At 42.8% G+C, this 25,745-nt stretch overlaps 1 protein-coding gene across 1 annotated transcript; it reads left to right on the top strand.

Annotated features, from left to right (window-relative positions):
* The first annotated feature begins 1,222 nt into the window (after positions 1 to 1,222).
* On the top strand, positions 1,223 to 25,242 carry LOC134875012 (chromodomain-helicase-DNA-binding protein 4-like). Its single transcript, XM_063899393.1, is given in 42 exon segments — positions 1,223 to 1,441; positions 1,939 to 2,100; positions 5,610 to 5,722; positions 6,388 to 6,630; positions 8,767 to 8,885; positions 9,043 to 9,308; positions 9,447 to 9,577; positions 9,696 to 9,834; positions 10,758 to 10,927; positions 11,389 to 11,622; positions 11,769 to 11,972; positions 12,140 to 12,348; positions 12,804 to 12,935; positions 13,029 to 13,128; positions 13,677 to 13,868; positions 14,511 to 14,591; positions 14,593 to 14,712; positions 14,809 to 14,946; positions 15,257 to 15,378; positions 15,881 to 16,054; positions 16,177 to 16,318; positions 16,492 to 16,623; positions 16,740 to 16,857; positions 17,378 to 17,502; positions 17,848 to 17,940; positions 18,068 to 18,215; positions 18,321 to 18,496; positions 18,701 to 18,878; positions 19,710 to 19,799; positions 20,007 to 20,098; positions 20,218 to 20,351; positions 20,614 to 20,758; positions 21,270 to 21,423; positions 21,532 to 21,656; positions 21,742 to 22,006; positions 22,097 to 22,165; positions 22,314 to 22,523; positions 22,668 to 22,776; positions 22,905 to 23,037; positions 23,520 to 23,715; positions 24,242 to 24,429; positions 24,920 to 25,242. Coding segments are annotated over 41 exon segments (5,985 nt in total). The 5' UTR covers positions 1,223 to 1,441; positions 1,939 to 2,039; the 3' UTR covers positions 24,935 to 25,242.
* Positions 25,243 to 25,745: the final 503 nt, after the last annotated feature.

Raw genomic sequence — 25,745 nt, 5'->3', positions numbered from 1 at the left:
GCTGTTGATTTCGGGATTTTTTTTGCACACTTGTGGGTTACTCGGGCAGCATCAGAAGAGTAGATTCATCCTGCAGTGGTACAATAACAATGCATAACTCACTCTGATGCTTCACAGGCCCCGAATACAGGACTCCCCATTAACTGACATGTACAATGTTGATTTCCCATGAGGTAAAACTTCATTCAGAAGCCTCTCTGCCACACTCCGGTTCTGTATTTTGTTCCACAGTCTGAATGCACTAGTAAGTTAATGGTGGGAAAAAACTGTCTAGGACCCAGACGTTTTTCCCACCATTGACTGCAATGTATTTCCAAGCAGCATGTGGAGCAAGCCAGTGTGTGTGTATTAGTGTGTGTATGTGCAGCCAGCTTAACTCAGCTGTTGGCTTGGCTCTTGTACTTCTGGGCTCCCTGTTTCTTGTTTTGAGGGGGGGTTTAAAGCAGCAGACTTGGAAGGTTTTGACTACAGTTTGACCTCTGTGACCTCTTCTCTACAGGGCAGTGCACATAAACTGACTTTTTAACTTCTCACACTCACCTGTTCACTAAACTTTCCCCCACCCCTTATCAGCAATACATGATTGGCCTTCATGAGTGCTGATGACATTATTGCCATTATGGTGAGTCATGCATATGAAGCAACGGTATATATCAGCTCATAATGAGCTCATGGGGGTAACACCTGGGTCCCTCAGTGTCCCCATACTTTTGGTAAACCAAATATGCTTTTTAAAGAGGGCATCAGCCTTTGCATTATAGCTACATCTTGTGCAGCCAGGCGCATATACAGTACAGTGCATGCGCATACATGCAAACATGCACACTCAAGTTAAGCAGTCATGTGGCACACACAGTTGCCATGTGACGTTTTTCCTTTTTTTTCCTTTCTCCCCTCCTTTCTCCTATCTCTCTCTTTTTTGGAGTTATGCTTATTGAGGGATGTCAGTGACTGCGCTCATTACTATTATGGGATGCCACATGGGTGTGGGAGGGGGTGAGCGTCACCATGGTAACCCTGGTTGCTAAGGGAGGGGGTGGAGGTGTGGGGGGGGTGCACGGAGGAATGGGGAAGAGACTGTAGGAGAGGGAGGGGGTGAGTTGACTATTATGGTCTGTACGTTGCAAGGTAACTATGCAGAGTGGGGGAGGGGTGAATGAAGTGTGTGTATGTGTGTGCGGAAGGGGGGGGGGAATATTATGGGATGCCTGCCCCCTGATCTCTTTGTGTGTGTGTACGCGCGCGCGGGGTGTGTGTAGTGTGCGAGGGAGAGAAAGAGGAGACGGCGTCGTGCGCACACGCTGCCTACAAAAAACACGGAAATATATTTAAATTGTATGTATAACGCTACCGTTACCTTAACATACAAAGCTTCCAAGTATTGATTCATAGATAAAGTGAGCTTGGAGTTACTGTTTTTGGAAGCTGTGTGAATCAAGTTGTGAGTATCTCAGTTTTTGGTTTTATTGTTTGAAAAATCTACTTGAGAAAGGGTAAGGATGGTGTTGGTGAGATAACGTCGGTCGCCGGTAGTTGCTAAACCGATATATTTTAAGACGAGATGTAAAGAGTGTGAGCGCTTGGGTTTCTTTTAGTTTGTCTCAAATCTGAAGCTGGCCGCCGGTCAAGCTCGGCTAGCACGCATGCTAATGGCACGGAAACTAACGATTGTGGCAAGATGGCATGTCAGCAGAGATGGAGTGAGTGAGGGTGATCATCCCTGTGAGATGTCCCACTTGGTAGCTTGATAAACTTATATGTATTGTGTCAAAAAGTCCATGCGGTGAGTGTCTGTGTTGCTTTTACCGGGTGCTTTGTATTGAATGCTTTTTTTGGAACCAATTATTCACTTCCGTTTTCTCTTTTTGTTCTTATTTCCCTTGTCGAATCCTGGCCGGCTGCCCTCAACTCACTAACACAACACAACCTGGGACACAGGCAAGACTGGGTCAGAACTCTGGATTATCCTAACAATAAAAAACTTTATTTAGTTAGCTAAACTCTTAGCTAACTAAATAGAAAGTTTTCTGCTGTCCGCTATGTCTGGAAGCGAGGATGACAGAGATGATTATGGAGCCCCCGAGGACCGTTTAATGCACGGTAAGACGAAGCTCATTTGTTAGCTGAAATTGCTAATGTTCACACTGGTTGTATGTTAGCATGAGCAGATGTGGGTTCTTTGCATTCATATCAATCATGTATCGTTAGCTATGCTAGTCAATGCTGCTAACTACCGGGTAGCTAATGTTAGCGGCAACATCAGCAAACCCTGTTTTTCCGCGGCTATTCTGCTGTTTAGAGTTAAAACCTCAACAGAAAAACGCTGTTACCCCAATTACATCCTGATGCAGTGTGTCTGAAAGCTGCATTGTCGTCAAGTCACGCCGACTCACCGGCAAGTTCCCGGGGCCTAGCGGTTAGCCTGCTACCGGTGTTATTTACGTGTCGATGACAAGATGGAGGCAGCAGCCAGTTAGCGCTGAAGCTGCGGATGACGTTCTGCTGCGTTCCCCTCCTCATGGCCAGCGCACTCTGTTTGAGTGTGTGGAAAAAGTACAAATAAAACATTATAGTAAAACATACTCTTAATCGTTTCTGGCTGTTATATCTTCTGAAAAGCTACTAAACTGGTGTGGCGTAAGATCGCATTGTTTACAGTTTGTATAATAGTAACGAGCACGCGCAGCGTACACGGTGGAAGCGTTGAGAACAAGTAGTCCCGCACGTTAGCTTTAAGAGCTAAAATCTAATCGAACATTTTAAACGCTTGTCACAGACAACAAACCTTTTTTAAATATGTAAAGTGATGCTGCATAAACAAAACATTGTGCAAACCGGGAGAGAAGCCTTAAAAAGGATGTGCAAAATCGTCTACATTTGTGGATATAAAGGCAGGTTATTGTTCTTCTGAACAGTCAATGTGATTGATGGGATGATTTTTATTAATTATAAGATTCAGAGTATTTTATTGTCCATAAAATGGGAATATGTTTATGGCACTGGCAAAAAAACAAAACACTCTCACAGTACAGCATACAATTATCAATGCAATTTTACAAGCATCATACATGATACTAAAGCAAACATCAAAATAGTAGCATGTTAAAGTGAGAGCCTTATTTTCCTTCCTGGTTTAACATTTTAGAAGATGAAGATTTGTATTTTTGTATACACTTTAAATTTGAGCTCTGAAAAGGTACCACATTTGTAAAATTAAGTAGTTGATTAAAAAAAAGCAATATTTCCCTTCTTAAATGTAAAAGTATAAATTTGCTTATAAAGGTAAACTAAAAGTACTTCGTTGTTGTTTAATTACCGTGTTGAGTAAAGATACTTAGTTACATTCAACTAACTGGTTTATAGTTAATAATGTAGTTTGTATATTGACAGATAAATAATGTCCATTACAGTCCGGCAGTCCAAGTTGATGCCTTCCAACTGCGACAAATTGAAAATCATTTTGAAGTCCTTTTAAGCTACAAATACCAGTTTTTGTGTATGTTCCGATTTTTTAGACTACAGCTCAGGGCCCCCTTTTCTGGTATTTAAACCCACTGTAAGTATGTGGATTAAGATCATTTTAGTGTTGGGGAGCTTACACTTTTTATCCTTTTAGTTTTGGTTTCACATTGCAATTATACAAGCCAACCAAACAACTATACGTGATATCTATTTCCTGTCATCATCACCTATGTGAGCTGCATGTTCCTAAACTTGCAATTGATTGGTTAGTATATGGGTTCTCCCGTCCTCGCGTATACGAATAAACACGGTGTCTTTACCTTTTGTGTTTAGGAGAGGCATTGCTCTTATACACACTCTTTACACTGAGCTGCTCCACAAAGGGGCTTCTATAGCAAGAAGTTCTGTAACTGGCTCTGAATCTCTAATGTTGGTCAGGATCAAACAGCAACCTGAAAGTTTGGATCGTACAATGTAGGTGCGAAAGAGCCCCTAAGATTTCTTTCAAAAACCAGGCCTTGGTTTTTATACAAACCTCTGACTTCTAATAACGTCAAGTAGAAAAACAATGTTTTCCCCACTGGAACTTTCAGGTGTTCACCCAAATGCTCACATACAGCTTGTTATGACCTGAAAAGCTCATCACATTTAAGTGTCTTCCTCACCAGGTGCATCTTAATGGCTGCTTGCCATTTACTTTTTACCATAGTTGATTACATTAGTAGGTCTTAAGTGCACTTCTTTTTGGAGCCACTGAGGCCTTGCTAAATACTGGAGTTGTATCCCACCGCCATAAGGCCCTGCAGGAGGGTGTGGTAAATTATGACTCATCAGTTGTAAATGACAGTTTTAACCACTAGAGCAAAACTGATTTGAATCTCCTCCCTAAGGGTCACTTATAAAATGGAGTAGTAACCCAGACCACTAGCTTATCCTCTACTAGTCTTGGTTCCTGGATCTCCTGCAAGTTTTCATTCTAGCCATGTAATCATGGAGCACTCAAGTGCCATTTGACACCAAGTGAATGTGGTTGCAGTCTGGTAGGGCTGGAAAGCAGGCTAAATTATTCCTTAAAACCAGACTTTGTTCCCTGATTTGTGTTTAAACCGAAAATGAACAGCTAGTTGGCCACTGCAAAAAGGAAAATGTGGCATCCTGGTAGTAGTGATCCTTTATACAGGAATACACGTCATTAATCAATCTGTCTCATATTCAGAGATGACGGCAATCTTTGAGCCATGATGGAAGCCTCCTACTGATGCTCCCTGACATGAGGAAATAATGTGATGTTGAATGTCGCAACAAAAATATTACTTGTTATTAAAAAACAGCAGTTAAATAGCTCTCAATCTGAGGACTTAAACTAAACAGGCAGGACATGCATTTTTAAAATGGATTCTTACTTTTCTAAATTCCGAGTACCAGTGAAGAAGCTGCTCAATGACAAGATGAGATGTTTACTTGGTTATGTAGCCCTCCCAACCACTTAGCTCAGGACAGGTTAAGTAAACCGGGACTGTACTACGAGCATGGAGGAGCTGTGGTGGGATCTACTATAAGCTCTCCTATCTAGGGTTCTCACTTTGGTCACTAAAAGCCCTCAGGTAGCACGGCGATAGACCGTAGCTATACTGCAAAATAATAAATCTCCCATGCAACTCCAAATATCAGCTCTAGAGCCCCCACTCTGATTACCATCGGAGAAATATTCGATTATCAGAAATACCCGAACTGTACCTGAAATGATTGTCAATCTGTATACACTTTACTTTAATAACATGTCAACTTAATAACAACAACACATATTCCACGACTCGGTTCAAAACAAAAGAAATAAAAGTACCCGGGATGTTAGTCAGTTATGGTACCCTTGTTGGAGCGCTAGATGGAGCTCATTTTTGATTCCCGCGTGGTCCTCCCGTTGGCCCGATGTCCTTCTTCTGTCAACCAGCAGCATGCAGGCACACGAGTCTCTTAAGATTACGTGTATACTGTTCAACTACTAAAACAATAAACCCGGACTCCGGACCACCTTTTTCAGAGGCAGGATATGTATGTTTACGTTCAGTTGTTTTATCACACGGCCCAAATAAAAGACAACACAACTCTGCTGTTTATCTAAAATAATGAAATATCTTGATTTGCAGACGATGAGGAGGAAGAGGAGATCTCGGAGAATGAGACTCCAAAGGTGAAGAAGAAGAAGAAGGCAAAGAAGAGCAAAGAGAGCAAGGGCAGCAAGAGGCGCTCACGCAGAGAGGTGTGTGTGTGTGTGTGTGTGTGTGTGTGTGTGTGTGTGTGTGTGTGTGTGTGTGTGTGTGTGTGTGTGTGTGTGTGTGTGTGTGTGTGTGTGTGTGTGTGTGTGTGTGTGTGTGTGTGTGTGTGTGTGTGTGTGTGTGTGTGTGTGTGTGTGTGTGTGTGTGTGTGTGTGTGTGTGTGTGTGTGTGTGTGTGTGTGTGTGTGTGTGTGTGTGTGTGTGTGTGTGTGTGTGTGTGTGTGTGTGTGTGTGTGTGTGTGTGTGTGTGTGTGTGTGTGATGTAGCTACAGGCATTTAGCACACACGAAAAAACAAACAACTTGAACACTTTCATTAAGCTTCACACACACTTGAAAGCAGGACTGTCTGCAGACTAAATAGCAAAACTCTATAGTAATTGTATTATTTATCTTGTATGATTTGAGAACTAAAAAGACGATTAGACTATAAGACTAATGTTTTTATGTAATGTACAAACCAAAAGACTTTTGCTCTTCTTCCACATTTAAATTTCCAACATCTTTTATAATCTCTTTTGCTCAAAAAATCTGCTTCATCAGTCATTTCTACCCTTGGAAGAGAATTTCATCCACCTGGAAACCTGCTTCCTCGTTCTTAAACATTGTGTTCTCTCTTAGCTAACTTCTGTCTTTTCTCTCTTTCTTCAGGAGCTCCCCATCAGCTCCCCAGAGGCCATGGATGTGGGCCCGGTGGAGGAGGCTGAAGAAGGCAGCGCAGTCCAGCGCTCTGACAGTGAAGGCAGTGACTACACTCCAGGACGCAAAAAGAAAAAGAGAGGCAGCAGCGGCAAAGAAAAGAAGAGGAGCAGTTCGGGGGCAGAGAGGAGCAGCTCCAAGAAGAAAGACCCAGAGCCCGAGGAAGATGACGACGATGATGATGACGACAGCTCGGTGAGGAAAAGTGTGCTTTGGGGGGCATTAGTAGTGATGGCAATAATCTTAGTGAAGAATTAGCCAGGAATAATTTGTTGTTTTTCAATGTTAAAAAGCCCCTGAAACAACGTTTACGCCATAAGCAGACACAGTCTTCCCTGACCCGCAGAAAACCCAAGAACTCTGAGTTATAGTCATTTTTGCACAATAGAATCTAATTAAATTGCCTGCCATGTGTAACATTTTCACAATAAATCTTATAAACAAACCTCATCATGGCAGGTGGCTGAACATGAAAAGCAGGCTCATGAGAAAGAGGGAGATGTACAGCTTGAGTGTGGGGGAAAGAGTTTTGTGCAAATCATTTAAGTGGGGTAAAGGGGGCGACCCCTGATGTAGTATTAAATCAAAAAGACGACTCACAACAATATTCTCCTTGAACTGATAGAAAAGTGCTTATAAAATGTCTTAAAAACATCTATAAATTATCTGCGACTTGATGTTAATGGGCTGAAACCTGCAAAACTGCTGGCATGGTAGATCTTTTGTGTGCTGTGTGACAACCAAACAATGCATATGGACAGGAAACAGGGCTACCTTTTTTCAGTTTAATGGTTTACTCCAATTTCTAACCACCAAATGTCTTTATTAGTAAGATCCCTTCTGTAACAGCCTTTTCTTTGCACCGTGACGAGCGCCTGTTGGCTCTGTACCTGTAATGCAGTCGTCGCGCTTTGACAAACGCAGATACGATACGAGACGGTTAAACAAAGAGCCGTGTCTGGTGGACTCGGAGCCCGGCGGCCAATAGGGGGCCTTGTAGTTAATGACACTTATGCAAGGGCTGGTGTGGGGTGTGTGCGTCTGGGGCAGGCGTTGTAAGGCATATATGTTGTTACCATAGCAACCTTGCCTAGCACCGCACTGCGTTCTTGACCCTTTTTTTTTGGTTAGATAAACACATTTTGATTCATTGTTAAAGCCGCCCTCAATCTTTTCTGCAGTCGGTTCTGGAAGACGGTGGGAATTACAATGATTTGGGGAGGCGCAGTTATTGCTCACCCGCTTAGGCCGTTTTTAACTTTTAGCGGAAACATCTCTGTAAGAAATTAGTTAAAATAGGAGGAAATGAAGCGACTTTTTAGCCATCTACTTTTGACATTAAGCCATTTAGTCAACGTAAAGATGCGTTTTTGGATCAGGATTCAAAACGCGCAGGATTTGCTGCTTCTCTCTGTCTTTTGTGACAGATTAACTGAATATTTGTTAGTTTTTTGACTTGTAAACAAGCTTTGATCCTGGGCTTTTCATTTATAATGACTATGTCACCATGCCATTTAATGTTATTATCTTTAAAATCTAAGTGGGTCAGTGTGTCAGATGAATCAAAATACACTTATACAATCCTTTATTTTGTTGGTTTGCTCATCCCTTATTCTAAACCCTCTTCACTGGCCACTGAAATCCATGCAAAGGTTGACCAGGTGTCTGATAGAGCCATTGAAGCATCATTATTACAATTCTGCTAGTTGTATTTCTGATTAACAAGGATGGTACGCAGCACTGCCTGTTTTGAAAACCTCTACATGGAAAGTGTTTAGTCTTTTGTTTGAGATCTACGCTGAAATGCAGACCTCTTTTTGGTCAGATCGGGATCAGTCACTATACTCATCCAGCAAGAGCTTTTGACACGAGATGTTTGAATAATAATGGTCAGAAACACACCTGGCACTCTAATGCTCATATTGAATTACAACAGCGCCGCACATGTTACGGCTCGTCTGCTAGACCAGGTTCTCCTCCACACTCTGGTCATCGAATAAATTGATTGGATTAGTATCGATTACGACCCTCACTTACTGAGTTAAAGTGGTAGTGAGAAGCCAGCGGTGCACAGACTAAGACTATTATTAGAGTCTCTAGGACTGATGTTTTTTATGAGAACAGAAGACTGTTGTTGTTTCAGTGATTTACCTGCATATGATCATAACGATTCTGGTGTGATGGGTAACAGCACGTTCTGAATCATACGATGTCACGTTAAAAGCCTTCATTTTTTTTGTTTTTCTATTTCAGTAAGCAGTTTTAGCAATTTAGTTCATACAATCGTAAACTGTACAACATCATACTAACTGAGCTTATTGTTTCCTGTAGGAGCCAAAGACGTCATCCCAGCTCCTTGATGACTGGGGCATGGAGGACATCGACCACGTCTTCACTGAGGAAGATTACCGCTCTTTGACCAACTACAAGGCCTTCAGCCAATTCGTCAGGTAGGAACTAAGATCCTCTTTATTCCACAAAACCACTGATTGTCTACTTTTTTTCCTACTCTTCAACCAGTTTTGGGATAATGCTGAATTGGCCAAATATTTATGTTCATTTATGTTTGGTTACATTTTTAATGAGCTGGCTTCCCCTCACCTCCAGGCCCCTCATCGCAGCCAAGAACCCCAAGATCGCTGTGTCCAAGATGATGATGGTTCTTGGTGCCAAGTGGCGCGAGTTCAGCACCAACAACCCCCTGAGAGGAGCCGCTGCTGCTAACGCAGCCCTGGCCACCGCTAACGTGCCGGCTGCGGTCGACACCATGGTGGCGGAGGCCGCCCCGGTCATTGCAGCAGCGCCTGCTCCAGTAGAGCCTCCACAGCCCCCTCCACCGCCTCTACGAAAGGCCAAGACAAAGGAAGGCAAAGGTACAGTGGGGAGGGGCAGGGGTCGATGATGCAACAGTTGCCTTTTCTAAAAGAACTGCCCAAACTGTTTTCAGTCTGATCTTTATCCTATCCTCTGTGTGTGTGACTGACCTCTGCCTTTCTGTTTTGTGTCGACAGGCCCTAACGCCCGCAAAAAGTCAAAACCAACACCTAAACCAGCAGACAAGAAAAATAGTGCCAAGACAAAGAAAGTGGCTCCTCTCAAAATCAAACTCGGAGGCTTCAACAGCAAGCGGAAACGCTCATCGGTACGTTCCACCTCCACTCTGCTTTGTCTCCTGCTTCTTAAAAAAATTGTTTGCGGCCTACATACAGTTGAAATGTTTGGCTGTGAGCTGTATTTTAAACGAGAGGTTGGCGTTTCAGAGCGAGGAGGACGAGCCTGAAGTAGACAGCGATTTCGAGGACGGCAGCACGAACAGTGTCTCTGTCTCGGAGGGATCCAACAGCCGCAGCAGCCGCAGCAAAAAGAAGCCGTCCAAGAGCAAACCCAAGAAAAAGAAAGGTACGCTTGCCTGCTCTGGGGACGAGACGAGTAGGGTGTGAAAGCTGATTGTAAACTTATTTATTGTTGTCCTGTGGATCATTGTGGTTTTTGCTCGTTTTTTTCCAGTACCGTCACAGTGAATACGCAGTTTGTTTCAGTTTGTAACCTGTGGGAGTTGAACCAGTTACCCTGAAGGTTTCCTGCTTTTATGAGTCAGCCACAGATCTCTACCTGTTGCAGCTGCAGATAGAGCCTACAGATTGCAGATTAACGCATAGTGCTGGATAGTAATGACTGCGTTCAAGTTAAACCATCCTGTGGAATGCACAACTGGAGGAGGAGTCCCACACACACACACATTAGTCACTGTGAAAGAGTCAGCTGAGTGATAACTATATTTAGGACGGCATCTTGGACTGGGTGGCTGCTTACTGACGCATCCTCTGTAGCTCTAAGACAACGTCACAGGAATTCATATGGAGAACTAAAGAGGTCAACGAGTCCCCATGAGATGCTGCTGCTTCAGTGTGAAAATCCTTTTAACCGTGTTTTGTTGAGTCTCGGAGGACTTGAGTTGAAAGTCACATGAGCATTAAGCCCTCCATATCTGAAAACTGTTTCTTTGGGAAGTGTTTTGCAAATGCATCTTTTAAAAATTGCAATATCGCTTCTTTAAAATGATGTTTATCGAGATCTATTCACCCAGATAGATTTCATCATAAAACTCTTGAATTTCAGTCCGTCAGTGTAAAAGAGGAAATGTCTTGAAAGGGAAAAACTGACTCACCTTGTGGGCTTTCCCTTCTCAAACAACATCACAACACACAGCAGAGGGTCATAAATGCTGATCCTGGATCACAGCAGATTTCACACCCTGCGCCTCAGGGCTAAATGTTCAGAGGTGTTTGGGTAAAAAAAAAAAGTTTCTCTGTTGGTTTCAGAAGCAGAGGAAGGGGACGGCTATGAGACGGATCACCAAGACTACTGTGAGGTTTGCCAGCAGGGCGGAGAGATCATCCTGTGTGACACCTGCCCCCGAGCGTACCACATGGTCTGCCTGGACCCCGACATGGAGAAGGCTCCCGAGGGCACCTGGAGCTGCCCACACTGCGTAAGAAACATACTTAGATTATTAGGTTTAAGGACTGACTCTCTAATAGAAATCTGTATGGAATACCTCAAATAATCTGCTGTCCGCGCTCCGATATCCAATATGGTGCAATATTATTACTTTTTTAAATTGAGGCGATAAAAGCGATGCAGTTGCTGGATCTGGCTTTGTTTTAGCTAGACAATTATATGATATTGTAAAAGTTTTAAACTGGAGAACCCTCATTTAAATAAAGCATAACATTAAATAAACCTAATGTTATTGCCAAATTGAAGTCCTGTCTCTGCACCTCATTGCTACCAGAATGCATTACACCACTGCTTACACAGGCACAAAATGAGAAGCATTGAAAACCAAATCTGTTGGTAAACCATCAACCTTCAATTTCAATTATAATTTCTTTCAGTTGAACTCAACACTCTTTGTTTACACCTGCTGTTTCCTTCTCTTTTTTTTCCCAGGAGAAGGAGGGCATCCAGTGGGAGGCCAGAGAGGAGGTTTCCGAAGGTGAGGAGGACATCGTTGACACTGGAGAGATGGAGGAGGACGACCACCACATGGAGTTCTGCAGGGTGTGTAAAGATGGTGGAGAGCTGCTCTGCTGCGACTCCTGCCCCTCGTCGTACCACATCCACTGTCTCAACCCGCCGCTCCCAGAGATCCCCAACGGAGAGTGGATCTGCCCCCGCTGCACGGTGAGTCGCCATCAGCCAATCAGGGCTCAACAGGGATGAATGATTTAGCGTCTGATCTATAGGAGTACGGTGACTCTGATTACACTGATCTGAGATTTAAAAGAGATGACACATTAACATATTTGTTTCTCTTTCTTCCCCTCCAGTGTCCGGGCATGAAGGGGAAAGTCCAGAAGATCCTGACATGGCGGTGGGGCGACCCTCCTCCTCCCACACCAGTCCCCCGCCCCCCAGACCTCCCGGCAGATGCCCCCGATCCCTTGCCGCTGGCAGGGCGGCCTGATAGGGAGTTCTTCGCCAAGTGGTCCAACATGTCGTACTGGCACTGCTCCTGGGTCACAGAGCTCCAGGTGTGTGGAATACACACACACACACACACACACACACACACACACACACACACACACACACACACACACACACACACACACACACACACACTTAAAGGAAAGTGTGCATTCCCTGGTATTACCCATGATATCCTCCACTAACCTTGTTCCCTTTATGTCCCCTCTAGCTTGAGATTTACTGTCAGGTGATGTTCAGAAACTACCAGCGTAAGAATGATATGGATGATCCGCCACCCATCGACAATGGCGAAGGAGAGGAGGATACAAGTGTTAAGAGGAAGAGCAAGAACCCCATGTACGCAGAGCTGGAGGAGAAATACCTCCGCTTTGGAATCAAGATGGAGTGGCTGATAATCCACCGCGTCATCAACCACAGGTAAACACATCGTCACAGACTTGTCACAATTTGACTTACTACAAGGAGAAGGTCAAAGAAAGTTATCATAAATTGTCACAGTAACCATTTTTTACATGTTCTTTTTAAAAGAATGAACACTTAATCAAACCTCTCTGTGCCTCTTTCATTTAATCTTTTCTTGAACTTTGTTAAATAAATCAAAAATATTTTAGTCTTCTCCCTTTTTTAAGCGCTACAAATAACTTCCCATCATACCCATCTTCGATCTGTTATATAAACGTCTTTTAATTACAGCTTCTACATTTTGTTCCACTCCACAAGCCATTTCCATTGTGTGGAAAATGGATTGAAGATAACATTTTGCGCTGACTTTTATCCCAACTCCCTTTCAATGTATATTTTAGATATCGGTGTCATTAATCATCAGCCAAACCTGGGAAAACCTTTTATTAAAATGATTCCTTTTTGTTCAGTGTGGACAGGAAGAATACCGTCCACTACCTGATCAAGTGGAGAGAGCTGGCGTACGACCAGGCGACCTGGGAGGCCGACGACATGGACGTCCCGGAGTTTGACACCTACAAGCTGCAGTACTGGAACCACAGGTAAGATACTGACACACATCTTCACCTTTTTTAAAACTGAAGCGTTTAAAAGGATAACACCAAACCCACACAGTTAACAAATGTTTGTTTCAGAGAACTGATGATGGGTGATGAGGGCAAACCCGGGAAGAAGCTCAAGGTGAAAGGACGAGTGAAGCGGGTCGACAGACCCCCAGAGAACCCCGTTGTGGATGTAAGTCATTTTAACTTCCTTTATTAGGACTCACACAAGTGTTTCAAAAAAGTAAAACCTTTTAGAATTCTGCACAGAACTGCATGCGTTCTGGTTAGAAAATAGTGTTTCTGTTCACTTTCTTTAAAGGCTAATTTTATGGCAGAGTAATTGGTAACATAACCAGTTTTAATTAAATCATTGCAACCCCTGTTCCAAGTTTGGCTTTTATAATATCAGATTTTTGCTACACGATTTTCCAGAAGAATCCCGATTTAATGAATATTGTCACGCTATTTATAGAAATGTAGAACAAAAAAACATTCTTATCAGTCGGTTCATCTTTTTCATTTGACAAATTCACTTCAGTCAAAATACAAAGGTAAAAATGGTCTGTTATTCCATAAAATCAATTTGACCATTTCAAACATCAAGTTATTACCAATAGTTGTGCGTTGTGATACTGTAGATCTAAGTAGCTTATAGAAGAGTTGTCTTTTTTAAAGCTCTGTTTCCTTGTGGCTGATATTCGGTTATTAATCCGTCCCATCTCTTCTCTCTGTTCCCAGCCGACCATTAAGTTTGATCGACAGCCTGATTACCTGGACAGCACGGGGGGCACGCTTCACCCCTACCAGCTGGAGGGTCTCAACTGGCTGCGCTTCTCCTGGGCTCAGGGCACCGACACCATCCTTGCTGACGAGATGGGGTTGGGAAAGACAGTGCAGACCGCCGTCTTCCTCTACTCGCTCTATAAAGAGGTGGGTGGCTGTGAGATGCTTTGTTGATAATTCTTATCAACCGCTTTTGTGGAAACATGGGCTCAGCATATTCATTTAAATATAGCTTTGACTTGAAAGGTTGTCCTCTCCATTATCTTTATGAAATCGGTTTCATATTTAGTTTTAAATAGTTAATTTGACCTTTTTTTATTGCATGTTTGGCTCCTCAGTCTGGTCCGAGCCTTCCTGTGTAGAGCTGTCAATAAGTAGCTGTCCTCCTATTGGCCAGGAACCATCCAGCCATTTTGTCTGTCAGGTGAAATCTGACGACATTAAGTTCGATCTCAAACACAAAACATACCCTGACACTGATCATGTTTGCAGATGCTGCCACCTAAAGGGTGGAGGACAGAAGACACTTCCTGTCAGAGCAGCAAGACGCTTGGAGTGCTTTTTAATCTTAATTGGATGATCTCATTTTAAACCACAGATATTTTGATGGCTTTATCCGTCTGTTTTGTTTTATAAACATGTTTTGGGGATTTAAAGCCGAGATGACCCTTTTTAGATTTTCTGTCATTCATGACATTCTGCTCTCCTAATTTCTAGTTTGAAACAAAGAGTTAGTCTCTATAATTTTGAAATGATGGAGTTGATATGACTTCCTCTCTTCACCTGCAGGGCCACTCTAAAGGGCCGTTCCTGGTCAGCGCCCCACTATCCACCATCATCAACTGGGAGAGAGAGTTTGAGATGTGGGCCCCCTGACATGTACGTGGTGACGTACGTCGGTGACAAAGACAGCCGAGCCGTCATCAGGGAAAATGAGTTCTCCTTCGAGGACAACGCCATCCGAGGAGGGAAGAAAGCCTCCAGGATGAGGGTAAGAGACTCGGATACAGGAAATCCTTCAAATAAATCTGTTTAATTCACATAAATATATGCTTTAACATGTTTTTGTGTTGATTACCTCCTATAGAAAGACTCGTCGGTCAAGTTCCATGTCCTCCTGACCTCCTACGAGCTGATCACCATCGACATGGCCATCCTTGGCTCCATAGACTGGGCCTGCCTGGTGGTGGACGAGGCCCACAGACTAAAAAACAACCAGTCCAAGGTACGGACAACCGAATCACTAAGGAGAATGATAGGATGCATGTTTTACAAAGCAGTCCCTAAATGACAGAATAGAGAGTTCAGGTTATAGGATACAAAATAATGAATGTTTACGTTTTTATTTAACACAGTTTTTTGGAGGATCATGTACATTTTCTTGTAAAAAATAATCAAGTTAAAGATGAATCTATAACATGCTTAGAAATGTGGTTGATTAAAACAGTTCTGACGCGTATGCATACTGCAGCTACTGTAGTCAAACTGAAGCTCAAGCTGTTGCTCACATGTTGTCCTTTGATTTCTGTCTGTAGTTTTTCCGGGTGTTGAACAACTACCCTCTGCAGCACAAACTGCTGCTGACTGGAACGCCTCTGCAGAACAACCTGGAGGAGCTTTTCCACCTGCTCAACTTCCTCACACCTGAGAGATTCAGGTAGGTCCTACACTCAGGTCCTGTCTCATATTATATATATATATATATATATATATATATATATATATATAAACCACTATCTACGTCTCAGTGGTGGAGTTGGTCAATGTTGAGCTTTGATTTAAAGAACCTTGTACCTTTTTCCCCAGATCATGAAACCATAACACATTTAAATTTGACTATTTTCTTGAATTTCCAGGTGTGCTTCAGAGGTGCATAGGATCTTAAATGTTAAACATATCTCGTAGTTTAAAGAGAAAATCTGAATTAGGAGAGTGTCTACAAGAAAAAAATGCTTTGTCAGAAATGTTTTTTTTTGTCAAATGTAGCTTCACCTGACCTTTCAGATGTGTATGTTGTCAGCTGTGCTAATTTGAGGTTTTTGAACTTCTAAATCAAAGTTAAATAATTGAAGAGAGTTCTGGCAAATTATACATAACAGCGCAACTGAGGTGTACGTTCTGTCATCAGTGCACTTAACATATCAGCTCTCTGTTTGCAGCAAACTGGAGATCTTCCTGGAGGAGTTTGCCGACATCGCAAAGGAAGACCAGATCAAGAAGCTGCACGACATGCTGGGTCCGCACATGCTCAGGAGGCTGAAGGCCGACGTCTTCAAACACATGCCCTCCAAGACCGAGCTCATCGTCCGAGTGGAGCTCAGCCCTCTGCAGAAGTGAGTTGCGTTTCGATTTGAACATTTTACACGATGTTCTTTTAAAACGATCTACAGTTCTACAAATAAGGAAGTATATTTTTAAAAGGAGAGCTTACATCGTCTGTGTTGTCTATCTTCAGGAAATACTACAAATTTATCCTGACGAAAAACTTTGAAGCTCTGAACACCAAAGGAGGAGGAAACCAGGTTTCTCTGCTCAACGTCGTCATGGACCTCAAGAAATGCTGCAACCACCCCTACCTCTTCCCCGCCGCAGCTATTGTAAGAGCCTATTAATGTTGCTATTAAGATCTAAAAACTTTAGATTACAATAATTGAAAGGATGTTTTAGAACTCTGCATTGAAATTGAGCTAGATTGTAGTTTTCCGAAACATTTCTTCTAGAAAGGTTACATTTTTACTGATTTTAATGTTTGATTGGTCCCTCCAAACAGGAAGCTCCAAAGATTCCCAACGGGATGTATGATGGCAACGCTCTCACAAAGGCTGCCGGGAAACTGACGTTACTGCAGAAGATGATGAGGAAGCTGAAGAATGGAGGACACAGAGTGCTCATCTTCTCTCAGGTAAGACTTCCTTTTAAGGACTGACTCAGAAAACAAGGTTGTAAATTAGTGGGAACATTTCTCTCTTTAAAAGAAAGACATCTCACCAGCTTTTCCTCCTCTGTCTTTTGCTGCAGATGACCAAGATGTTGGACTTGCTCGAAGACTTCCTAGAGAACGAGGGCTACAAGTACGAGAGGATTGATGGAGGGATCACTGGCGGGATGAGACAGGAAGCTATTGATCGCTTCAACGGTGAGACCGGGGGACAAGAACTCGACCTATTTGTTGTTCTCTTTTGCAGAAGAGTCCTTTTAAAGAGAGAGTTCAGCTGCTCAGCAGAGCCCAGTCTGTTTGGTTAGCTGGCTCTGTTGTGATTGGTCAAACGCTTAGAGAAGCCCCTTAGCCTAGCACTGACAAAGTGTTGGAGCACTAGCCAATAGAAGAACGAGTGTTGCATAGTGATGTCATTATGTTACGGAAGTAAACTACAAGTAGACTTCAATGGATGCATTTCAGGCAGGGGGGGAAGTGTGTGGGAGAGAAAGTTCCTCTGGAGGGAGATTTGGGATTTTAGCCTTTGCAGACCGTTTACATGCACAAAAACCTATATAACATACTAAAGGAAAGGGAAACTCAAAAAAGCACCATAAGGCCCCTTTTTAAAGGACGCTATACTTGATATATTGTTTCAAAGTTCCCAGTGGCTTAAAGGAAGGTGATTTCACAGGTGTAGGATTTCTGTGAACATATTTTTTGTTTGTCTTTCCTTCAGCTCCTGGCGCTCAGCAGTTTGCCTTCCTGCTGTCAACGAGGGCTGGAGGTCTGGGTATCAACCTGGCCACGGCCGACACCGTCGTCATTTACGACTCTGACTGGAACCCCCACAACGACATCCAGGTACAGCAGCTGTTCCATCTATTTGATTAAATAATAAAGAGATGCTTAGGGAAGACATTTTTCGTGAACCTCTCTGAAAATCTAGAAAAAGTCCTCAATTAATTTGACATTTATCTGGCCTATTGCACACTGTTTCAAGGTTTTATTGGCCATATGCACAGCATATACAACGTATATGTTGGCAATGAAAATCTTATATCCCATACTCCTCCAACAACTCAACATACATGGTGCACAACTCAACATACATATTTACTGTAAAGTTCCAGAGACACTTTGTAATGAAGCTCCTTTTTGTAAAGATCTTTTTTGAACTGTTCATGAAAACTCTTCCCCTGTGTCCAGGCCTTCAGCAGAGCTCATCGTATCGGTCAGAACAAGAAGGTGATGATCTACCGCTTCGTCACCAAGGCCTCTGTGGAGGAGAGGATTACTCAGGTGAGCAGGACGAAGCAACACTCAGAAACCTGACGATGTTTATTTTGAATGTCAACCACTGTTTAGCAATTCTGCTGACTAGTTGCTTCCATCTGGCTTAATTTTCTTCTCCCTGTCCTCTGTACAGGTTGCCAAGAAAAAGATGATGCTGACTCACTTGGTGGTCCGACCCGGTCTTGGATCCAAGACTGGTTCCATGTCCAAGCAGGAACTGGACGACATCCTCAAGTTCGGAACAGAGCAGCTCTTCAAGGACGAGTTATATGGCAGTTTAGGTGAGGGTTGAAACAATTCTGATATGCAGAGCAGACACATGTGTTGGAGCATGAAGGTGTTTAGAAGTGAGGTGTTTCTTTTGTAACGGGTGTTTGTGTGTTCAGGAGAGAACAAGAACAAAGAGGAAGACAGCAGCGTCATCCACTACGACGACAAGGCCATCGACCGTCTGCTGGACAGGAACCAGGACGCTACCGACGACACGGAGCTGGCCAGCATGAACGAGTACCTGAGCTCCTTCAAGGTGGCTCAGTATGTGGTCAAAGACGAGGAGGAGGAGGTGAGTGTCTGTGGAGCAAAGATGTACATAGGAATCCTGATTTACCACAGTCTAAATTGGGAGACTGGATTAGCTTCTGAAATTAGCCCCCTATAGACTGATATACCGAGAGAATGACATCACAGATTCCCACAGGAACTTGGGAAATGTTGCTCTGTTACTCTTGTCCTCAAGCTTTTTCCTTCTTTTTCTCCTTTCACTCAGGAGGAAGAGGTGCAGCGAGAGGTCATCAAGCAGGAGGAGAGTGTGGATCCAGACTACTGGGAGAAGCTGCTGCGTCATCACTACGAGCAGCAGCAGGAGGACCTTGCCCGTAACCTGGGCAAGGGCAAACGTATCCGCAAACAGGTCAATTACAACGACGGTTCTCAGGAAGACCGAGGTAAGAGCAGAGGTAAACACGGCAGCTTTTTTTTACTACTAGCATTCAAGTTGGTTTAAGTTCATTCTGCCAACTTTGTTATAACATGTGACAAATGTACAAATTTAAATAGCATCCACCCTTCCTGATATTCTCCAATCAGGCTTTTTCTCTAAACCTGCTGTTAACCGCGCTACACTCTGCTGAAGAGAAACATGTATACTGTTGCGAATACAATCCTCAAGATAGGACACATTTAAATATCCATTGATATCGAACTTTACTTTTCTAACTAGAAAAGTATCATTTTTATCTAGGAAATTATATTAAATCCTTACAATCTTCTATAGTTTATCCTACAAACAAATGTTCTACTCAAAGTCTTGAAGGATAGTACCAGCCTCTATTTGCGTAACTTAGAAATGCCATGCTGTATGTCCCAGATTTAGCTGGATGGGGGTTGCCTCTTGAATCAAGAGACTACATTACCCATAATGCACTACACAGAAATGCCATAATCTTAGCTTGTTTAGTAGAAGAAATAAAATGCCGGTCCCGCCCACACGCACACAGTGAGGAAAATGGCCATTAAAGACACTCAGCAGCTGTTTGTGTCATGTGCAACAGCAGCAAAGACACAGGTTATAAAAATAATAACAGAAGTTTATCTCTTCCCCCGTTATTAATAACCATATTCATTCTTGGGTGTGATTATTTTACCCAGTGACAAATATATGAGTTCATTAATGATATTTATTTAGATTATGCACGTTTTAGATCCTTTCAAAAGCTTTGTGAAAATGGTTCCTTTTTGAAGTCTTATTGGACTGTCTTGTTGTTTTTCTCTTGCAGCTGATTGGCAGGATGACCAGTCTGACGGCCAATCAGATTATTCTGTGGCATCTGAGGAGGGAGACGAGGACTTTGATGAGCGAACAGAAGGTAAGAACTGTTAACGGAACAATATGCCGTCTAAATCTCATGTTTTCTCCGCAATAATATTTAACTTTTAATAATATATCGCCATACCTTTCATTAAGTAGCTCCAAACTTATATAAAATACTTCATACATTATTTTACATCACATATATAAGCGCAGAGTATCTGTCTTTATCTGTATATTAATCACATCTATTTCCTCTGTGCAGCCAACTCTCGCAGGCCGAACAGGAAAGGCCTGAGGAACGACAGAGACAAGCCGCTGCCCCCCCTGCTGGCCAGGGTGGGAGGCAACATCGAGGTGAGCCGCCCCCGGGACTATATGTTCTTCGCCTCTTACACAACATCATCACATTTCTAAAAAGTGTTGCATCATTTTGAGTCTGTATATAAAGCCGTTACCTTCCTTCTGCTTCCCAGGTGTTGGGTTTCAACTCTCGGCAGAGGAAGGCCTTCCTGAACGCAGTGATGCGTTATGGGATGCCTCCCCAAGATGCATTCACCACCCAGTGGCTGGTCCGGGACCTGCGAGGGAAATCTGAGAAAGAGTTCAAGTAAGAAGCCCAGAAATGTCTAAAAAATATGAACCCTGTGACTCTAATTATTAGGTGAAAGACAGTAACACTTTAAAGACCTTAAATAACAGTTTGACGAATGGCTAATGGTCCTAACCATCTTTTGTATTTGTTGCATTGTTGTTGTTTAGACCACTAAACATATCTGCATATTTTAAAATGACCGGATGTGTTTGTCTTCTTTTCATTTGTTTTCTTCTTGTATCTGTCATTAATCTTTCCTTCTCCGCCTTCCTCTCAGGGCGTACGTCTCTCTGTTTATGCGTCACCTCTGTGAGCCCGGAGCCGATGGGGCCGAGACCTTTGCAGACGGTGTCCCCAGAGAAGGGTTGTCACGGCAACACGTCCTGACCCGCATCGGTGTTATGTCACTCATTCGTAAAAAGGTAACAAACACAGCCCTTACTTAGTTACTGTTCTCATTTTTTTGCAACACATAAATGGACATAGAACTGACTGAACAATGCCACCCTTAATCGTCTTTTCTTCACCTGATTAAAACGTTTTTCAAGTTTTCAACATATTGTTGCGACAAGACTCGATGCAGCCACTTAATTTTGTAGTACAAATGAGCAAATTCAAATTGACCTACCACAACAATGATGATAGGTTCAGCTCAATACATCTGCAAATTTCTTTGTAATTTTGAGTAGGTTGCTTGTGATTGCCCTTCTTTATTAGCCTTTAAGGGAATTGATTTGTAGTGTTGGTACACAAATAAAAGCAAGAAATGGCAATTAATGATCATTTTTAATGTTTTGATTGATCAAAATCTATTAGAGAAAATAATATAAGCAGTATTGTGTATAAGCTTAACATTTGCTGCTGTCCTAATTGACGTTTTAAATGTTGGTCATTTTGAGCCCTCGTGACGTCTGTCGTCTTCATGGTTTCTAGGTTCAGGAATTCGAGCATGTAAACGGTCAGTGGTCGATGCCCTGGATGGCTGAGCTGGAAGAAAACAAGAAGGCCGTGGCTCAGCCCGACTCCCCAGGGAAAACCCCGTCCACCGGAACCCCCGCCGACACACAGCCCAACACACCTGCTCCAGGTAAGGCACACTTCCACTCACTGGACGCTCTACAACACACACTCTACTAACTTACCTAAGGGGATGTTGGTTTAAATCAACATAATGAATAAATGTGTGTCTGCGTAGTTGACGAATCCACTTCAAAGAACGAGGAAGCAGTGAAGGACGCAGAGAAAGACGCAGAGAAGGAGGTTAAGAAAGAGGGCGAGGCGGAGAAGAACGGCAAAGAGTCAGCAAAGAGCAACAACGAGGTAAAAACGAGATTCATTCAAGTGAGTTCTGAACAGATTTATTTTTCCAAGATGTGTCACCAAATTCCCTCCGTGCTCCCTTCAGGTGATCTCCATCCCAGACGATGACGAGAAAACTCCCTCAGTGGAGCCGGAGGCTAAGAAGAACGGAGAGGAGCCAATGGAGACGGAGAAACCGAGCAATGGAGAAACAGAGAGCGTTAAAGAGAAGGAGGGAGAGAAGGAAGGCGATAAGGAGAAGGAAGGAGAGAGCGAGAAGAAGAGTCCAGAGGGAGGAGAGGAAACCAAGTCGCCTGCAGAGACAAAGCCAGAGGGGTCAGAGGTGAAACCTGTGGACCCAGAGATCAAAGGTAAAACCCTTGTATTGATTTAAGATGTTTTCACTGTCGTTACGGCTTTCATTTCTCCTTTATTAACATGTTTCAATCTCTTTTTTGCAGCAGAAGAAAAGAAGGAAGAAGAAAAGAAAGAAGAGAAGATGGACACTTCTCCTGCAGATGAAAAGAAGGGTAATAAACCCCTTTTTTAAACATTTCATACAGGACGGAGAGTAAACTGAAAATACCTTATCAGATCTCAGTATCACCTCGCTATCTGCTGACTCCCCCTCCCTGCTTCATGCCACTCATTAACCATGTTTCCTTTCACCTCCTGCAGTGGATCTGAAGGAGGAGAAGGAACTTCAGAAGCCAGAGGAGGCGACCAAGCTGCAGAACGGAGACAGCAGCAAGGAGAGCGCAGCCTCGACCGCCACGCCGACCATCACTGCTGCCACGGCCGCCGCAGTGGTTTCCGCTGCCGCCAGCGAGGAAAAGAAGAAGGCCAAGACCAGATTCATGTTCAACATTGCTGACGGAGGATTCACAGGTACACACACACACACACACACACACACACACACACACACACACACACACACACACACACACACACACACACACACACACACACACACACACTCAAACAAAATAAAAGTTTGAAATGTCCTAACCATCATTTCTCTTCCTGCAGAGCTTCACTCTCTGTGGCAGAACGAGGAGCGCGCTGCCACCGTTACCAAGAAAACCAATGAGATCTGGCACCGTCGTCATGACTACTGGCTGCTGGCTGGCATCATACAGTATCCTTTTCCTACCTGTGATTGGCTCTCGGATGTGATTATGGAAGGCGGGGTTTTTGTAAATTGAGAATTGCTGTTTTGAGATGAAGACTTGTGGTTGTTGCCCTTGACCCCGACCCTCCCCCAAGACATGGTTACGCTCGCTGGCAGGACATCCAGAACGACGTGAAGTTCGCCATCCTCAACGAGCCTTTCAAGGGAGAGATGAACCGAGGAAACTTCCTGGAAATAAAGAACAAGTTCCTTGCCAGGAGGTTCAAGGTAGGCTTACCTTTTTATGAATTGAGCGAAAACACTGATTAGGGAAGAGTTCTTCTAAAATTACCTTTGGCCTATTGTTTTAGCAGTTAATCCTGTTTTTAATAATCTATAATCTTTCATTCTTCTATGTTAATCAATTGACAAAAACTGTCATCATACATCTCATTTGAATCCATCTATGCATCTCTACATTTAATAGAAAATAATTACCCGTAATAATATAGATACAATTCTACCTTTATGAAAATAAATACTTTTAAAATCATATCAAGTTTATTAACAAAGCATATTTAGTTCAAACAGAGTTGACTAAAGTGCTGTAAAGTAAAATAACAGAACATTAAACCTTAAGGATATTCAAAGGAAGGAGAAAATTGAAGTGTCAACAGATCAGGGAACCGTTAAAAGGAAAATGGTAAACTTTATTCCACCTTTGTCATAGTCAGAGAACTCTTAAAACCCTCTGTTCCCTCTCCTTCCAGCTGTTGGAGCAGGCGCTGGTGATCGAAGAGCAGCTGCGTCGCGCCGCCTACCTCAACATGTCCGAGGACCCCTCCCACCCCTCCATGGCCCTCAACACCCGCTTCAGCGAGGTGGAGTGTCTGGCCGAGTCCCACCAGCACCTCAGCAAGGAGTCCATGTCCGGGAACAAACCGGCCAACGCCGTCCTACACAAAGGTGAGAAACAAGGCAGGAGGCAGGCAAACATAAACAAGCAGATCAAGTCTAACTCATTTGTTGGCCAGTCTGATGAGGTTTCAGGTTCATTTCAACAGAAAGTCACGTCCTTTAGCTCATGTTTTAAAGGTTTTTGATTTATTTTCGTTTTATTTGAAAAATGTAAATGCTTAAACGACTCTTAATTCTTACTTTTGACTCTTAATTCTTACTTTTGACTCTTAATTCTTACTTTTGACTCTTAATTCTTACAAGTTTCAATCTTTTTTCTCTTATCTTTCTAAACTTTGAAAATAGCACAAGTTAGTGTGACCATAAGGTGGTAAAATTGCGTAAACACAATGAGAGGGCGATGGAAAATCTTTGAGATAAAATCTATTGCACTGGAAGGAAATTAAAGTATTTTCTAATTAAAAACGTGGCATAAAATAAACAGAATTCAAATAAGCAATCAAATCTGTTTGACCAAACAAACCGTGCAGTGGGTGAGTGTCTATAACTTCTTATCTCTCCCTCCCTCTCTCAGTGCTGAAGCAGTTGGAAGAGCTGCTGAGCGACATGAAGGCGGATGTCACCCGCCTCCCGGCAACCATCGCCCGGATACCGCCGGTTGCTGTGCGACTCCAGATGTCAGAGAGGAATATCCTGAGCCGGCTGGCGAGTCGAGGACCCGAGACACAGACACAGTCCCAGTCACAGTCACAGACTCAACAGGTACAGAGCCCGGACGGTCGGGGACTTATCTCAGCGCTGTGCGGAGTCAGGCAGCATTTTCACACTGCAGTAAAGCATTTACCAGTCGGGTAGTAACCGTGACAACCAACAGTTTACATACTGACGAGCTTTACCAGCCGAAAAACCCATTCCGCTTCGTTTTTGTTATACTTTGACAATTAATAAGTTTGAAAGGATTATTGTGTCTTGCATACAACTATACCTTATTACAAAAATGTTTGAATTTGCGCTTTTAAGACACGTGTTTGGTGCTAACTTGTATTTGTTTAATTGTTTTCAAGCGAATGAGCTCTCACCAGTTCTACATCAGAGAAAGTGCTACAATAGATTATTTAGAATTTTCATCTGTTGCGTTTTTACATTTACTGGAACGATAATGACCCTGTGTCCCAAAATGTATAACTATTCCCTTTTTTAATATCCAATCATTAATAAAAGTGACTTTCTTCCTCCTGTTTTCCTCCTCCAGATGTCGCAGCAGTAGACTGAAAATCTGCGCTTTACCTCGAAAACCAACCCCCTGCCTCACCTCGACATTCCTGATTGGTGCACAGCAGAATGATGGACAGCGCGCTCAAGCTTGAAGCCACGCCAAGTTCACGTCCCCCCCCTAAACAGACTTTAAACAGAGTTTTTCTGGAGGATCGAATCCCTTACCTAACTTCGAGGCTGTGGACAGAAAAGCTATTTTATTTTTTTTTTCCTCCTTTTTTCAATTTCTGTATTAATATTATTGATATAATGTTATTATGATGGTTTTTTGGGACCTAAATAAAAAAATGTTATAAAGAATTTGTTTGTGGTCAGTTGGGGGGGGAGGCGGTTTACGCAGGCCATTCACATTAGAGTAAAGTGACCTTCTGCTCTAGTTTACTGTGTGTGTTTTTAGATGTTAATACTTAATGTAAGGACAGGGAAAGATCACTACATAAATATAACTTTAATCTTAGCAAAGGACCCCTCCTGTTAAAGTATATCAGATACAACATTTTATAGTTAAATGTATGACTTAAGTTAAAGTTCACTGATAATCTGCCTAAATGTACCGATCTTACACATTTTGACGTGTTTTAATATGTATGTAGTTTATGTACACCACTCAGACAAAATATGGATATAATAGCCGTACAAAAAGTTTTCATAATGTACAGTTTTTTTCTGTAAGTACTCGTTAGCTGATGTATAAATACAAATAACAGATAAATATTTATTCCAAATATTTAACATTCCTTGTTCCGTCTCAAAGCTGCTTGGAATGCATTTTAACTTCAATCCAATTTTGAACAGCTCCTAAA

The sequence above is a fragment of the Eleginops maclovinus genome, chromosome 13 (genome assembly GCF_036324505.1).
Source record: "Eleginops maclovinus isolate JMC-PN-2008 ecotype Puerto Natales chromosome 13, JC_Emac_rtc_rv5, whole genome shotgun sequence".
Lineage (NCBI taxonomy): Eukaryota > Metazoa > Chordata > Actinopteri > Perciformes > Eleginopidae > Eleginops > Eleginops maclovinus.
Note: the sequence above shows the minus strand (reverse complement) of the source record. Positions and strands in the feature narration are given on the sequence as shown.